Source organism: Pinus tabuliformis, chromosome 3_1, assembly GCF_031772625.1.
Source record: "Pinus tabuliformis cultivar Carrire ecotype Pingquan chromosome 3_1, CPIR1, whole genome shotgun sequence".
Lineage (NCBI taxonomy): Eukaryota > Viridiplantae > Streptophyta > Pinopsida > Pinales > Pinaceae > Pinus > Pinus tabuliformis.
The window spans coordinates 792,019,474-792,038,172 of NC_142301.1; the positions used below are offsets into that span (position 1 = coordinate 792,019,474).

At 37.6% G+C, this 18,699-nt stretch overlaps 1 protein-coding gene across 5 annotated transcripts in view; it reads left to right on the forward strand.

Moving 5' to 3' along the window:
- The window catches only part of LDA (limit dextrinase), a 433,493-nt gene that overhangs the window by 250,989 nt on the left and 163,805 nt on the right, over nt 1–18,699 (forward strand). For all 5 annotated transcript variants that reach the window (XM_089411946.1, XM_089411948.1, XM_089411949.1 and 2 more), the window contains one exon: nt 13,061–13,151. In XM_089411946.1, coding sequence (XP_089268072.1) covers nt 13,061–13,151 — 91 coding nt within the window. The remainder of the gene's footprint in view (nt 1–13,060; nt 13,152–18,699) is intronic.

Below are 18,699 nucleotides of genomic sequence, written 5' to 3' on the forward strand. Positions count from 1 at the left end.
AACAATTCTCCTCTGTGCAGGAATGTAAATCCGAAAGGCCTTTGAGGTCTCACTATAGCCCACAAAGATACCCTTCTCTGCGGTGGGCTCTAGTTTGGTCCTCTTCTCCTTGGGTATATAGGAGTATGTAATGCATCCAAAGATATGAAGATGACCAATATCAGGCTTCTTCCCAGAGAAAGCCTCCTCCGGAGTCATGTGCCCCAAGGCACAATGCGGACTCCTGTTCTGCAAGTAAACACCTGTGTTGCAGGCCTCTGCCCACAAGAACAATGGCAACCCCTGATCATGTAACATGGCTTTGGCAGCCCCTATGATGGATCTGTTCTTCCTCTCTGCAACCCCGTTCTGTTGGGGGTTGTAAGGAACAGTGAACTCCCTCCTATGCCTGCCTCCGCACAATAGTCAACAAACTCTCCAAGGGTGTACTCTCCTCCATTGTTCGACCTCAGGGACTTGATCTTTTGACCTGTCTGTGTCTCCACAAGAGCTCTGAACTCCTGAAACCGCTTGAAGACCTCACTCTTGGTCTTCAAAAAATAAATCCAGGTCCTCTTGGAGTGATCATCAATGAATAAAACATAGTACTCATATCCACTCAAGGAAACATGAGACATCCGACTGCTCACATCGGAATGAATCAAATCAAGTATCCCAGTCGCTCTGCTGTCACTGCTGGGAAAAGGGGATTTGGAAAACTTGCCCATCGCACAACCTTTGCAAGTATCAAAGTGATCAGTACTGAAATCTGGCACACCTGTAGTGATCTCCCGCAATGTCCTCAAGGCTCCATGATACATATGTCCCATCCTGCGGTGCCAAATCTCACACAGCTCAGAACTGCTAGCTCTGCTGTCGGTACTACTGTGCAATGCCAAAAGGGGCTGGAATGCAAACTTATACACCTTTGCATGGCGTACACCTATCACTCTAGCTGAATCAGCTGGAGTGCCCCTGGGATACATCAACACCTGTCCTCCCCTAAACAGTACCTCATATCCTCTGTCCTCCAAAGCTGAGACGGATATGAGGTTCTTCCTCATCCCTGGCACGTAAAGAACATCTGACACTTTCAAGGGAGGTTTGGACTCCCTCTGAAATGTCACTGTCCCCACCCCGACTGCTCTAACAACTCTGTCATCACCGAGTACTACCTCTATATCAGTGCCACTCTTTGAAAGCTCTGAGAAGTACTCACGGACTCCTGTCATGTGACGTGAAGCCCCACTGTCCAAATACCAGATACCTGAAGATGCTCCGCTAATCGAGGAAAAAGCATGCTCCCTCTGAACCTGTGTGGCAGGTGATCCTGCACTAGAGTACTCACACGTAGTGAACGCAAACTCCCGGTCAAAACGACCTGCAAAGTCCTCAATCTCTGCTGAAGCTGCCACGTCCTGGTTCTTCCCCTTCTTCTTCTTCTTCTTCTCTGGACACACAACTGCATAGTGTCCCATCTTTTGACAATTCCAACACTTCACCTTGGAATAGTCCTTCTGTGTGTTCCCCTGTTTACCTTTACCTTTGCCTTTGCCCCCACCACTGCTTGTGGAAAACTGCTTCTTCCCTTTGCCTTTCTTGCCTCCTGCCACCAGTGCTACATCCTCATCCTGCTCAACTGGCTTGGCTGCCCCAAGTTGACCTTTCCTGATCTCTGTCTGAATGCAATCATCCCAAAACCTCTCCCATGTGGGAAGGGTCTCACATGCACAAACCCCATCAGCAAAGTTCAACCATGAACGGGGGAGGCCATTCACTGCAATCCGCACCAACTCAGGGGGTGGAATGGCCTCTCTAATCGCTGCCAACTCATCTCTCACATTAGTAATCTTTGTGAGATATCCAGCTGCACTATCATTACCCATCTTAATGTTCTTCAGCTTCTCCTTCAGGACCATCTTCCAGTTCTCATTGGTACTCTGGTAGATATTGGACAATGCTGTCCACATCTCATGGGCATTGCTCTTTCCTCTCACATGAGGAATGCAATGGTATTTGATTCCGTCTAGAATCAGCCTCTTACCCTTGTTCTTTTTATTATAAGCTGTCAACTGAGTAGCATCAGTAGGCACAACAACAGGGTTCTGTGTGGTATGCACCATGATATCCCAAAGTTCTGCCTCCTCAAAAATACTCTGCATTTTCTCCTTCCAAATGCTGTAATTTGTATGCCCATCCAACCTATCTTCCACCCTCAATCCCAATGACATCCTGCTGTCCTAAAACTGAAAATAGCACTGCTGTAGTAAAGATAAAACTGCTGTTTATGAAAAAATCAGCTTGCTGGAATTTTCTGAGTGAAAAATTAGCAGCTATAATTTTTCCTTTTGCTGTCCCAAACTGTCCTTCAGCACTCAAGCTCTGATACCATGTAGAAATTTCTCATTTCCCACCCCGATTTTCAGTTTCTCCTCATTTCTCCCATATAGTTAAATGCCCTTTCCCATAACCATACGTTCAACAAGCTGGAAAAAATAAATTTGCTGAAAACACAAATTCTGGAAATTTTACAGAATGCTGGAAATTGCAGAAATAAAAATCAGCATTAATAAACAGCCATTAAAACACATTTAAACACTGAGATTTTTGGTCAATGTGACCCTGGAAAAACCCCCTACAACTCTTGGGGAAAACCAGTTCGAGAGCTCTTCTTTATTTCTGAAAATTGCCTTTTTACAGTGAGAAATATTCAGTAAAAAATCAGCAAGCAAATTTACAACTTATCTCTTTTCCCGTGCCTCACAGCAATCTGGAAATTACAGCAAACAGGACAGCAATAAATGCTGTACGGCCTACTCAATTTTTGTGCCCACTTTCAGCATTAAATGCAGCTGTACGGACAACATTAAATGCAATGTACTACTTGCAATAAATGCGCTGTAAGACCCTCGTTTTGCGTGCAGAAAAACCAGCAAACTGCTCCTCGATTTTTGTGCAAACCACTCCTCGAAAATCATGCCAAAATCTGCCTTTCACTGTGTGCTGAATCGCCTGTACAAATCTACTCAACTGCTGCCTTGGAATGTGTGCCAAGCTGCTGTCTCCTTCTCCTCCCTGCTCAGAAATCTCTCTTGCTCTCCTTCTCCCAATCTGCTCATGAAAGAATGAATGACCTTTTCCTTCTTTTCCTCTTTTAATCTAACCTCAAGTGACTTTTGGGTGATCCCTAAATCCAATGGCTGAAATAGATTGAGATCTAAGGCTGAGATTAAATGCTCATTTAAATCTCACTTTTTATTTTTTAATTCACCCCACTTTAATAAAGACCCACTTAGTCATTTATTTCCAAAGCCACTTTTCCTTTGTAATTTTTTATTGACTTTATAAAAGTCACTTTAAAATTAGACTTAGTAACTTTATCACTTAAAGTCACTTTTAAATTAGATTTAACTTTATAAAATTATAAAGTCACTTTAGGAGAAAAATTAAATTCTTTTGGACACTTTTCCCTAGGCCAAAGATCAAAGCCGAAGGTTTGTATTTAATTATGTACATGTGAAAATATATTATTGATTGGGGTTGTGTTTGTACAAGTAAATCTCTTGAAAGTTTTGATAACATGCTGGTTACTGATCAGTTTGATCAGGGGAGATTTGTTGTCCTTGATCTGCTGGATCAAGGAGTGTTGAGGCTTTGTGAGTGAAGCATTGCTTGGGAGGACATTTGGCCGATACTTTGTGTTGATGTCTCGGTCCCAAAGTTGAAAGGGTGGTGTTGGTCATAGAGCTCTGACCTCAGATACACACCTGGATCTCTGGGTTGATGGTTAGTAAGTAAGTCTGATGGTACCTAGAAAGGCTGAAAGCTTCAGTCCATTTTAGTTACACTTGGATAGATTGCGTTGGTCAAGAATAGTCCATGGCATTGTTGTGCCTAAACTATTGAGAGACCAATGGATAGATTCCCCTGGTCAGGAATTTAGTCCATGGCATTGCAGTGCCTAAAATTCTTCATGGTTCATATAGTTGAGATCTTCCTTTTACTTGTATATGATGAATACCTCGCTAGTTAAGAGGGAGTGTTGGCACATGTAACTAGGTTTGGTCTTTGTTAATGTATTTGAGTAATCATGTAATGTACTTGTCAAAAGAATAAAGAAAAGAATTATTATTATTATTATTATGAGTTATTAAAGCATGGGTTTCATGCTTGGGTCATCATGTTTTAGGTCAAAGTCCCTATTGAGGACTTCTAGGATTTATTTTGAATTAATAGAGTTATTGTACTTTTAAAGAAACCCTTCTTGGGATTTTGAATCATGTAAAAAGATTTAGTATTGAGTCAAAAATGAAGTATGTTGCCTCCACACCAAGTCATCCTTAAGATGATCAAGTTGGCCTCAAGGAGGGCTATTTGACCTCACCTAAAGGCTAGAAAAGAAGCAGTTTGAATTCATTTGGAGGAGAACAACTCAAGCAAGTTCGATATCTCTTTGAAGTTGGATAAAAGTGCGAAGTGAAGGAAGGGGGCTAAAGAAGTGCACGCTTGGTCAAGGTGAAAGAAGGAAGGGAAATTGAAATTTTGTTGTATCTCTCTCTCTCTCTGTTTTGCCCTAGTTAAGATCGAAGTTCTCTTGTTGATGCCACTAATAGTTTTTGCCAAAACAAGTATAGGTTGAAGTTGCTGTTGTTGGGTGTTGCTGCCTCTAAAATTTGTATTAGGCCAAGATCAGCGTTCCTAGGTCAAGATTGAAGCCTTTCAGCCAAGATCGAAGTCTCCCAAGCAAGATCGAAGTTACTGGGTCCAAAAAAGTGCTATTACTGCTGCTGCTGCTGCCAGGTCTAATAGGATCATCTGCAAAGAAAGAAGAAGGCTGACTTGGTGTGGAGGAAAGTTTGTGTCAAGGTCTAGAGTCTTGGATTATCTTAGGAAAACTATTGAAGGAAGAATTATTGACTGGGTTTTCCCCTAGAGAGGGGTTTTGCCCTAGTTTTGTGCCTATATCTGGTGTCCATTGATTTATGTGCTATTGCTTTGGTAATTGTTTGATGAACTAAAATGAAAGAAGATATAAAATAAATCTAATAAGAAATCAAGAACATCACAAGTAATTATCAAGTATAAGAAAATCTTTTTCCTTTTCTGATTTTCTAACACCTTTGTCACCTTTCCTTTTAAAGACTAGAGAGGAGTGAGGAGTTGGGGATGCAACTATCCCACTTCTTAGACTTGAATTGTCCACTGGAATATCTAACTGACTAGGAGGACCTACTCATTTGAGATGCCCCAATCAAGATAGAAACAATAGTGCTAATAGCCCACAATTCAAGATGTAGATTCCCCCTAGAGAGCTTGTCCTACTCCTGGAATTTGAATTTTTGATAACTAGCAAAGGGTGAGGTGAAGGCTTGGGCCTTGATCTCTCCTTCCACGTGATCGTGTATACCTCAATGGATTGCTACCTTGATCTTGTGATGGAAGAAACATAACTGCAAAACAGTTCTATAAAGTATAATGAGAGAGACAATAACTAAGAAGGAAAAAAAATAGAAAAATCAACTCCATACACAATAGAGTATTTTTTGCAAACTAGTTTCTTTGTATTATGGCATCAAACGATCTCACAATCAACAACCTCAAGTCAGAAGGGGAGCTAAGAATTTATAATTTTCATCACAAATGGCTAGTTTCCCCCTTCCATTAAAATAATAATATCTTGACTTTTCATCCACAATAACTTTGGAGATTAAGTCAACTTGCTAGAAAAATAACATTCTATTACGTCAAGTTTGCCCACTAAACCAATTTGAATTGCCTCACAACCACCACGAAAATTCAACTTTCCAATACTAAAGTGTCTGAAAGTCAACATAATGAAGAATAATAACTGTATTTGCCCCAACAATGCTCTTGATGCCTCCTGTTGTCGCACAGATTGTCACGACAACGCTCAGACCAGGGGCTGTCACTTTGATCCCCAATCTCTCCGTTTAAGCCGTCTCCCGCGGCTAAGGGGGGTAGACCCTATGGGACAATGGATGACCAACTGTGGACTAGTTGGGTTGGGAGACACAACAAGGGGAAACAAGCACTTGATTGATTTTATAAGTTAATGTGCCAATGCCTTATGGAGTTAATGACTGAATAATTGTTTATCAAATACTGTAGAAATATGAACTCATTAACAATCATTTACCATCAAATAACCCAAACAAAGCTTAATTTTACCAAATGCGAGATAAATGCTCAATGTCTTAACAGTATTCTAGCAATTAAAATTCAAAAGATTGAATGCTTTAAATAACGACGTAATTTTAAATGTTAACCAATTATCAGTTTCATATAGCTAATCTTCAAATGAACATTTAAGCATGTTTAACAACATAAAAAAATGATAAATACTAATCCCACATCAAAATTTTAGCCTCAACAGAAAATATATATTGCAAACATGACAAATCCTTGAGCCAAGACTGGATCTGGCAAAATATTTCCAAATTTTTTTGTATTTTTATATTTTCATATAAAACAAAATTGAGTTAAGCAAAAACTAAAGTCTAAGTAGATGAAACTTAAATCTAAATAAAAATCTAAACTATAGAACAAAATAAAAAGTCTAAAGATTACTTTTTATGCTTTTTTGGGATTTTTTATTTTTATAAAGTAAAACAAAACTAACAGCTAAACAAAAAAATGAAACTCAATTTTTTTATTTTCAAATTTTTTTTATGATTTTTATATATTTTTAAAGATTTTCTAGCTAAAAACGAAATAAAGCTAAAATCAAATAAAACTAAATTAAATCTAATATCTAATCTAAAGTAAAAAAAAGAAGAGCTTTTTATTGCCTTTTATGATTTTTTATTTATTTTTATGACTAAAAAAAAGAACAAAATGAATCTTAAATATATCTACTTCTAAAAACCTAAGCTAAAAAGAAAATAAAATAAAAATGAAAATCGATCCTAATCATAAAATGGAGCAACATCTAACTGAAAATTAAAAGGAAAAATAAACCTAAACCTAAGTCTTAGATGAAACTCATATCACATAATCAAACAAGAATATGAATCGAATAGTTCTGAGTGTGTTTGCAATGAAAGGGTTTGGCGTAGGTGAAATAAGCTTTTACGTTGAATCTTTGAATGATAGCGATTTTTGCAGGATTTAAAGATGGATTTGCGTGAGGCAGCAACAATAGAAGCCTGTGTGGGCTTTGATGGAGGAATATGGAGCTTGGAACATCTTCTGAAACCTTAAAAATTTTAACTTCCTTTGCTTCTGATGGAAACCCTGCAACAATTTTCTAGATCTGAAAATGATTGAATTTGAAACCCTTGAACAACAAAACAATGTCCCTGTAAAAAACGGTTGTGAGGCCGGATCTTACCTTCCAGGTCCTAGATCTGGCTTCCAACAAGAAATTCTTCCTGCAACCTGCAAACAAAAAAACCCAGATACAAAATATGCAAGGAAATAACCCAAAATGTAAGTAAATAATTACAGTATTCACAAACTAATGACTCTAAGCAGCCAGATTTGTTAGTTATGCACAGAAATATTTTCAGAATGTTAGATTTACTATGAGACACTTCAGAAAATCTCTCATGCATTCAAAAGATAGATTTAAATGGTAGACCAAGAATCGAAACTGGCTGGGCTCTTCAAGAAAGTGCTTTCCGGGAGCTGGCTGGTTCAGACTAGAACTTCCCCAAACGTCCCTTGATCTTCTCAATCTAGATTTCCTGCACAACTCACTTCAACCATCAATAAAGAGGGAAAAACAGTACTAAATTTCAGATCTAATGGAGATACCTGCCATTATTTTCAGAAATTCTATTACCATTAAAACCCTAGTGAGTGAACAAGATACCTGTGTTCAACATCATTCTTCATCAAGCTATTACCAATGGCTAAAACTAAATTTATGCAGAAAAATGAAATAGCTTACAACACTTCAGGAGAGTAACACCAACAAGATTTCAACGCCAAAGTCTTTCTTTATTGCACAAGAAAAAGTTTACAAGAGAGCTTTCTTTAGCACAAGACTCACAGATCGAATGATTTCAAATGACCCCTAACACCCTATTTAAAGGAAAAATTTCGAACGGCTAGTTCGAGTGATCCATGTCAAACTAATCTCGACCGTCGATGGGGATCAAGATTTCTTTTAATCTCATCCGTCGAATTTTTAAATGCATTTTAATATAAAAAATTAAAATTCTGCATTTATTTACTAAAAAATTTGACTTATTATTATTTTATTATTATTTTAATTTTTTTTTTTTTTTAGATTTTATTTTATTTTTAAATTTTATTATTATATTATTATTATTTTTATCTATTTTTAAATTTTTTTAATTTTTAATTTTAATTTTAATTTTTTGGATCCTCGAACTTAGCCTTTGGAAAAATTACCTAGGACCTAGGACTTAGGACTTATGAGGGGATTAAAACATTTTCTAACCCTCAAGACACTTTACATCATGACTTTTACAATTTTACATCTCAAGGGGGAAAACCCATTTGACATAGACCCTCATAGACCACCTAGTTCTGCGACCAAATATAATCTAGCAGATCAACACACTAGGATTCCCCTAAGATTCTAATGACAAAATTCATTCCGGCTTTGGGGTTAGGCTGGAGGAAAACTCTGCTGATCATGGATCGGTGAGACAAAAAATCTTCCGGAACGTAGATTATCACTAGAAACTTAGGTCCACCTAGGCAATTTACATACATGACTCAGATCTGCTAAGATTACTTACAATTTACACATGCAGACTGGGTTTACAACATAACACGATCAGGGTGATGATGACAGTTGAATGGCACGGACATATCGATCAAGCGCTATCCCTTTTGCGAAAGAGGGGGTGTACTGCTATGGGCAGTTGACTCGTAGTGGTCAATACCTCCAATGTTCCTCCTTGAAGTTGAATTGTTCTTTGAAATTTGATTGATCACCTAGTAACTCACACTTGTTGAATAAAACTGATCACCTGATTTGTAACATCAACTCTTTTGCCCACAAAGTTATCTTCTTGGTGTTAGCAAGCTCCAACTTCCTTCTTGACCCTTTTAACAATTATTGCACTCTTGGACTTGACTTTTGCATGCATATCAAGTCAAATTTGACCACCTCTTCTATTGCTTCAACGTTCCTACTCAACTGGCCGAGTGTTCCACTATCTTTGGTACTATTTTCCATGTCATGCCTTGTCATATGCTTTGTCAGTTCCTCATGTCCAATTTTTTTCTACATAAACTCGATCGAACCTTAACAATAATGGTCAAACTGATGATCTCGAACACCCTTGAGAAGTTTAGTAATCAAGATATGGGTTTTGGTCCTATTGCGGAGTAGGCCACTTTCGACGTAATGCATTTTAAAACCACCTCAATGCTCCACCTGTTTTGCCCCTGGAAACATGCACACCTCTGCTCAGTAGCTTTGACTAGATGTATCTTGAGAATGCCTCGACTAAATGGAAAAATTCCACGTGGCATGATATCCTCTCATCAAGCTCTACAATCTGAAACCTTGTTGACATTTTGACTTTTGGGAACACTTTGCATTGAGAAGCATGAATCATCTTACAAATCATGAAATGTCATTGATTGTGAAACTGCCATGTCTGAGAAACATCTAAGGGATACTTCACCAAAAGCCCACATACAGATTCTATAGACTTCATAACCAGGTGGAATGGCATAGGTGCACCTTGACGTATGCTGGACTTGCACATACATTGGTGATAACCCCTACAAAAGCAAGTTCCCATAAAACCCTGAGTCATAGTTTTAAAGCCAAGTCAGTCTAAAACAAAAACTAGTCAAACCGGTTGGTCAACAACTATTGGTGGTCAGACCAGCCCGTTGAACTAGTTTGGCACTATAGTTAACATGGGTCGGTTTATGACGGAACTGGTCAGTTTGAACTGAATGGTATCGGTTAGGTACCAAACCGACTGTTTTGGTACCTAACCAGTACCATTGAGTTTGAACTGTTGTTTGGGTATCTAACCGGTACCGTTCAGTTCAAACTGACCAGTTTCGTCATAAACTGGTCCATGTTAACTACATTGCACATAGTGAGGGTTTGGGCCCACAAAATGGGGTTTTGGGTGGTTTCTAAGGAAACCATGACCAATTTCCATTTAATTTTTGGCCCCCTAAATTTATAAAAGTAGCCTTGAGCTCCTATTTTCCTTACACTTCTCATTTCAAGTTTTTGTGAGTTCCTCAACAAGAGGTTTGGACGTTCTTTGTCATCTTGGCGCTGGTTTGTAGCTATGTAGTGGAGTTGGCATGTTTGGGAGGAGTCTTTGTATGCTAAATCTGCCTCTTTTTTGTTTTCAAATATATCATACGTTTTCCATTTTACTTAGTTGCATTTTTTTTCTATTTGCAAATCTTTTTCGCTCAAATTTGAAATGTCATCATCCACCTTGGCCCCAAAAGCCAAAGATGCTTCATGGGTTCATTGTGATGTTTTTGTGGGAAAAATGTTGTGCAAATATTGCAAGCGCCCAAGGGAGGGGTGGGGGGTGCATCCATAGGTTGAAACAACAATTGGCTGATGTAAGAGGTCCAATAACTCCATATGACGCACCTAGCGATATGGTAGGGTCTATTAGGGTAGAATACCTTGAAAGTTTTGAGAAGTTTGACGAGACAAACACTAGGGAAAAGGCTATAAAGAAGAAACTACAGTTAGAAGTTTGATGATTTGTAGTAGACCAGTGCCCTAGTAGCTTCAGTTGTAGCATTGTTTTTGGACTCTAGAGGCCATTTAGATCCTCATTGCTTATGTCTTTTGTTGATGATATGTATTGCCCTTTGTGCCATTTTGATATATTCACCCTTATATGGTATATAGATGAGAAAATTTGCATATTTTGTCTCTAATGGCTTGGAATCATGGTTTGAAATCTTGAAATGAATTCTTTCCCTTTCAAAATTAATTATTCTATGTATTCTTTTTTTCAATTCTAGTTCTTTGAATCTGGTTTGATTTGGTTCTGTTTTGAGCCTCGTTTTAATAAGTGGCCTAGTTCAAAACCCGGTTTTGGTTTTTATAACTATGCCATGAGTCCTCAAGTAAGTCCATCTACAGTTCTCCAATCCTATCCAGTATGAAAGAAACCAGAGATGAACTCAAAGGGATTGGACATGGTTTGACCAAAACAACATAACAAGACTCAACATGACACAAGTTCTAGAATACCTCATATAGGGCCTCACATGGTTCTTACATGGCTTTTAATTTGCGACCTTGGGATTACAATGGTGTTTAAAAACGCTGCAATGAGAATATAGTTATGTTGCATGAGTTTTTGGAACGTGGGAATGTTGGGAACTTAGGTATGGGTGTCGGGAACGGCTAGAGGTTTCTCCAAAATTTACAAGAAACGACTAACGAGAGCGGTAATATTATATAATAAAAAAATTAAAAATAAATTTTATTTTTTATTTTTTAATTATATAATTTATATAATAATCAAAATTAATATTGAATCAAAATATTCAAATATTAAAATCAATTTAAATATATAAATACTAAATATGTAATCTCTCTTATATATAAATATATTCTCTGGGTGTCTCTCTCCCTGAGTCTTGCCCTTTTATATATATACAATGTCAAGAACATTATAAGTTCTCTGACACATGACTAGTCTTTGAAACAATCTGGCTTAAAAATACAAAGGAACAATTTTACATATGTTTCTCTAGTTATTCTTAAGAGAAAAAGCAAAGCAACTCTAATGTTTAAGCATTGACTGCCACATACAATATGCACACACAATCTTCTGCAATATATATACATAAACAACAAAAGAAATACTCATCAGCATGACATCCCAAATATCGCCCTTACGTCGAGGTGCCACACGCTTCCTTAACCCATCAAGAGATTGCTCCAGTTTCTCAATTAAGGATATTGGTGTTAAGGATGTCTTTGGCTTTTCTTCCTGCGAAGGTTTCAACATAGGCTCATGTTTTTTGGGCAGTTCAACATATTTCTCTATAGGCTTTGTATTCACCAACCCCAGGGAATGCTGGAACTCCAAAAAAAACAGTCTTCAAAGCTCCCGGAACTTTCCCTATCTCCCATTGCAGCTCCCGCTGAAAAGGTAACGTTCCTATACAGTTCCAAAGCTCCCAAGATGGCGGGAACCATTGGAATGGGTTTCCCACCTCTCGGGAGTGGTTCCAGTGTAACAGAGGGATATAGGTACCCCTGCTAAGAGAGGGCTAATATGGCCTATTTCGATTCAAGGATACAGTGAGAATCACATATCAAATGGTTCAAGATCACCTCTAGTTTAAATGTGTATTTGCTCTCAATTGTGATTGCTTAAGATCTTCATAGAGGCTACTGATCCCCTAATTCAGGCATATGTAATAAAAAACCAGAATTAGGGGATCACTTCCTATTCAAAGATCCATTCTACTACAAGATATGCTTCCAACATCATTGTGTGTTCAACAATGCTCGTGACTCTTTAGCCACCTTGACATGAATTAATAATTGAAATATTGACTTATTTGTCTGGGAGAGATTTTAGCATGTCAAGTGGGTACTTAATAGTAGATCTATGCAGCTTATTGGTCCTAGAGTGATGCGTAGATTTTCTAAATTGATAGGTTATATGCACCATAGATGGCTAAGTGATAACACAATGTTTAGGATAGATTTATTTGGCACCAAGACAAACAAGGATACTAGACGACTATTGCAAGTACATGTATAAAAAATTTCCTTTTCTGCTTGACTTCAAGAATAAACATTCACTGCTACCTATTATCAGACTGTAGATTTTGTGCCATCAAAAATGTCTAATCTATACTATTCATTAGGATTCTTTCTTGTTATTTTGAATTTAGATAGTCTTTGTACTTTCCTTTATAATGTGTTGTTTCAGTTGAAAATTGCATTAGACAATCCCTTTGTCATGCAGTTTTCTCTTTTACTGTATTCCTAATGCTTGTCGTTTCCTTTAGTAGGTTCCATATATATATATTTTGTTTCATTTCATTATATTGTGGCATATATGATTTCATTTAAAAAGTATGAGCATCAAGTCTTATTGACAGCTACATCATGCAGTTTTAATGATCACATACGTGACTCAGTTCTTGGTGGTTCTCCATTTGGTCCTCCTCTTCAACAAGGTTTTGTGACAGGCTTATCTTTACAGGTAAATTAGATGTTCACATATATTTTGATAGTAGAAGGGGCTTTTGTAGTTGTCATACTAACAAGAATCTGTTTTGATCATTATAATGGAAAAGACATGAAGAGTCACTGTGCAATATTCTTATTGATTTGAGGAAACACTTGGTAGTATAGTATATTTTAAATCCCTTTTTAAGATAAAGTTCATGATAGAAATCTAAATCCAAATGTTCATGTCATAAGTTAGTACAGAAATTGTAATGTGTTGAACTCATACATATAAACAGCAATGTCAACCCTTTCAAAACTTCTTGCTTCTTCTTAGAGTTGCTTTCATACTTCTGATATGTTCCTTCTTTCTTTTACCATATTGCTTTACAAGAAGCTTAGAACTCCCAATCACACTTTATCTCACATTTATAATTTTATAGTCCCATTTACCAAGTTTGGCAGGTAGTGGACATAAATATTTTGATTAAACCAGATTAAATATATGTACCGTGATATCCTTACGCCTGCCCTTCCAGATAACCTCAAATGAACTCATGTGTAGTGATATATGAAAGCTATCGTTATAAACAAAATCTACTAAATGGAGTTATTGCTCCCTTTTGGTGGATTAGGCATCACACACATTTGTACCATATCTTCACTCAATCGATTCATCTATATAGTTTGTGATGAAACTTAGCCTCTAAGTTCCTAGCAGATTTAGGTAGACTGTATTATAAATATAATTTTCACTTTTGTACCTCTTATTTAATCTTTTGTTCTTTTGGCAGACTTGGTCCAAATTGATCACTTACCTACTTTATTGTATTTATGGAGACTTTGTCAACTTTGATTACTCTGCAAACAATCTTGTACTGTGTTAGTTGTTGATTTTTCAAGTGCAATCGATACTAGCACAATATTTCTGAAAGTGGATAATTACTTTTAATGATGTTGATCTTCTTTTAGATTTTCCAATCTATCATTAAGCAATTATACTTCAGAAATTCAACCATTCAAGAAGAGTAGAACAATAGAGATCACAATGCACAAAGAGAGCACAAGATCTACTAAGGGGAAAAACCCAACAACCTTTTCAATAGAGAAATTCTTTTGTTCAACAAGAGACACACTTAGACCTTCTAGTCATCAACTAGGTCAAACTGACTTTCAACAATTCTATGGTCAAACTTGGTTATTCCCTCCAAGTGAAGCCTTCCAGTCTGATCCAACACTTTGCTCTAGTGATCTGCCCCAGAATTTCGGCCCTTCCGCAGCTGCCAAAATCCTAGAATTTTGGCCCTATGCAATTGCCTAGAAATTTCATCCCATGCAACAAAACTTGCCTAGAAAAAGTGTGAGCTGGAGAGAGAGTCCTTTCACATGTGCAAGCCAGAGAAGAGATAAAGAGATGGATTTCGTCCTTCTTTTTGTCCTCCTTGTCCTTTGCTAGGATGGCCAAAAACTTCCTTGCTTGAGAGAGTGTGAATTGGTGCCTTGAGGAGGAGGTCAAACTGCCTTTAGATAGTGAGCGGGCTAGGTTCAATGGGTGTGACTTTGCCGGATGACTTGACAAACTTGGAGCCAAAAATTTCAAATTTAAAAATTCAAATTTTCATCTTTTAAAAGTTCGAAAGGACATGACTAAAAATATAATTTTTCCTTCGACTCTAGCATGAAAAAACATGCTTTACAATAATTAATATAAATAAATCAAGGGCCAAAATATACATTATGAAGACCGACCATAGTTATAAAATTCAACACTCCTCTTAACTAGGGAGGTATTCATAATCATTGTCATAGGTGTTCTCAAGTTTACAAATTTCTCTATGAAAAGGTAATAAAAGCATCATTGTCTTGTCAACATCTTTGACATCATCAACATCTCGTCCGCATCTCTAACATCATCAATATCAATGTCAACTAGTTGGAATCTCTGACACACTGTCAGCATCAACTAGTTGGAATATCCGACATACTGTCAGCATCAACTAGTAGCCACCACTGGTCGGTACCACTGACCCATTTGGTCGGTACTCTTGACATGTGGCATGCCATAACTGGTCGGTACCACTGACCCAATTGATCGGTACTCCTGACACATGGAATATCATTTAGCGTCAACTAGTCATCATAACTTTGGTCAGTACCACTCGTCCAACAAGTCGGTACTCTTGACCTAGACTTGTCTTGGTTCACCAACTTGGTGAAACTCCAAGGGCTGCACTCAACTAAGAAACTAGCCCCGATGCTAAATGAGCTCCTCATCCAAGCTGGAGAAATTGAGCCTAATGTTGAAAGCCACACACTCAACTGAGTGAACTTGGTCTTCTAAGACTATTCTCCCCAACTAGTCAACATCTTTGATACATGGAGAATATGTGTCCATGATGCTGGTGATCTCTACAAGCCCCAACTTGCCCTTGAAGTACACAAACTTCTCTCTGGACAATGGCTTTGTCTAAATAACTGTTGTCTGCTCATTAGTGGAGATGTACTTGAGCCTTACTGCTCTCCTCTACACCATGTCACAGATGTAGTGTTACTTGATTTCAATATGCTTTGACTTGCCATATGGAACATGAGATTCTTTGAAAGCTTCGCACAACTTTGATCATCATAATATATCATTGTCGATTCCAGCACCTGGTCAAATAGTCTTACAAACGACTTTCGAACTTATTTTGCTTCGGTACATGCTTTATTGGTTGTGATATACTCTGATTTTGTAGTGTTGAGTGTGACAGATCTTTGACTCCTGCGCATTCAAGATATCATGGCCCAAACTGAAGCATACTCTTGAAGTACTCTCCCTGTCATTTGCACTCCCTGCCCAATCAAAATATATATATCCCTAAAGTTGTACATCATTGTTTGCGACATATCTCAAACCATAGTTCACAATACCACGTTGATGTCTCAAAATGAGCTTTGCTACAATCCAATGCTCATGTCTCTGTTCCACCTAGAATTGGCCCAACGTGTTTGTTACCACTCAAACTAGCAGCGGGTCCTAGGAGGGGATCCTATAGAGAAGTGTTATTGGAACCAAAGTTTTGGGAAAACCAGTTGGTTCGACCGGTTTGGAGGCAAAACCGGTCCGAACCGGTCTATTTCACTGAATTGACCGGTTCAGGACCAGTTTTGTGCAAAAAAAAATTGCCCTTTTTTTTAGTTAGTTGGCACACTTCTTACTCTCCCCTAGGCTAGCCTAATATTCAAGCCTATGGCCCTCAGCCTAATAATCAAGCCTATGGCCCTAGTATTGCTATGCAATTCATGGTAATGTTAAATTCTTAAAGTAAAAGTGACATTTTCCTTAAATTTTCATTTTCATCCTTTTACTTAAATTTTTAACATTACCATGAAATGACTCAAGATGTTTGAGAGTGGTTCCAACCTCATTGGATTTCATATGGAGAAAGTAGAATTTCACATTTCACTCAAAATCCAACAGACTTAACGGTTTTTCAGGGTTTCGGGATTGGGGGGATTGCAATGTTTCCATTGGATTTTGTCATGTACGAGGGTATGGAGCTAGTATTTAATAAAGAGCACCAAGCCCTCTATGTACTTTGATGATAGTGGCATTGGTTGTCGAACTCCTCTACCATGACTCTACTAAAAATGTACCCATCACTCAAACAAAATCTTGACATGACATGCTACGTTTTTTCTATCTTATTTTAATGCCTAAATGGTTATATTGATGGCGAAGACCCCAATATAGGCAATGATTTTGATGATATGTAGGAATTTGTTGTAGCACGATTTTTTTTTGATGCTAGAGGCCATCTAGAGCCTATTTGTTGATGTATTTTCGGTTCAGAGATGGATTGCACTCGATGCTATTTTGGTTATGTGCACCCTTACATGCTATGTAAATGAAAAATTTTGCATATTTGTATATAAATGGTTTGGATTCATATGGATGCACATGAATATATATGTTTTTCTTTAAAATATGAATATTTTATGTGTTTTTGGTAATTTTTTTTTTTAATCGATTTTTTACCGGTTCCCGGTCCACAAGGCTTTTAGGTTCGATCACCGGTTCGGTTCTGATAACATTGCTATAGAGCAAGTTGTTGAGAAATCCAATAGGGAGGTAAGTTAATTGATTTATGTTATTATGACATTATCGTGTGATGTTTCATTATTAGTTATTTTCTTTCGATTTATCTTGTTCTTATCATCAAGACTAATGCCAATCAACAAATAGAGAAGGACACGAGATGTAGGCACACAACCAGGGCAAAACCCTTACATAGGGGAAAACCCAGTCTAGTAATTCTTCCTTCAATAGATTCAAGTCAAAATTGAGATGAGAAGACTCTCATATCCTAGATCAAAGACTTCTTCCATCCATCAAGTCAACCTTGTTAGATTATCTTGCATTCAATATTTCGTTCTTCAATACTTTGCAAACACAGTGTTCATGTACTTCGATTCTTTGGCAACCTTCTCATACTTCAATCTTGTGGCATCCTTACCTTGTTTCAATCCTGAGGCAACTTACTTTGGTTTTGGTCATGTGGCATTCATTGTGCTTCTGTTATACTTTATTTTAGTCACACTTCAGTTTTGTAGTAGCATCACAACTTAGTCCTGTAGCATTTTGTATTATGCTTCTATCAGTCTTTGTTTATGTCACACTTGTAGTGGCATTATAAGTCGGTCTTGCAATAATCTTATAATAGAGATATACTTTGGTTGGTAGCAGTCAAATGATAACACAATTCTGTAATGTGTTTTGGTCTTGTGGTGAGAGCTTTAGTTTTCAGTCCTGTGGTGGTGATAGGCCAGACTAAACTTCGATCCTGTACTGGCACATCAACTGCTCCAACAAATTATCCTTGATTTTAACTTCACCGAATTCCTTCAGTGAGATTTACCGAACTCTACTATGAAATTTCCGAACTTGTATCTCTGTTTTGTTGAGCGAACTTTACCCTCTTATTTATAGTTGCCTCCCACTATAAAATAAGTCGACTTGTGTTTGTTTGAGAAACCAACTTGTAGAGTATTTGTTTGGAGGCCGAACTTGCAAGGTGACTTGATGGAGGAGTCTTTTGACAAAATATATTTATCTTTGACTTATATAAAAATCCTAAAAGCCTTCAATGGAGGTTTGACCTATGACAATTGGCCCAAGCATGAAGCCCGTGCTTTAACAAGTCAATTTAATAATAATATATTTTTTTTTTTTTTTTTTTCTTTTGATAAATACATTTCATTATGAGTCAAGTACAATATTGAAGACCAAACCTAGTTACATTCTTCAACACGACTACTAGGTCAAGGGCAACGATGGAGCGATAGCCCACTGTCACCTCAGCTAAAGCTCCCCGCTCTTTACAGACTTTCACCGATGGGAGGAGTTCCGGTATGTGAGGAATCACGAGAATATATAGCCAATGATAAGATGAGGAAGTGATTCTTAGGCCTATTCGCAAGAGAGACTCAATTACCATGATAGGTTGTTTGCTTTAGAAGCAAGGTGATAGGTTCTCTAGGAAGGGCTACAAGGATATTTAGGGCTAGGGTTCAAGAGTATGTCTTGTCAAGAAAGCTCC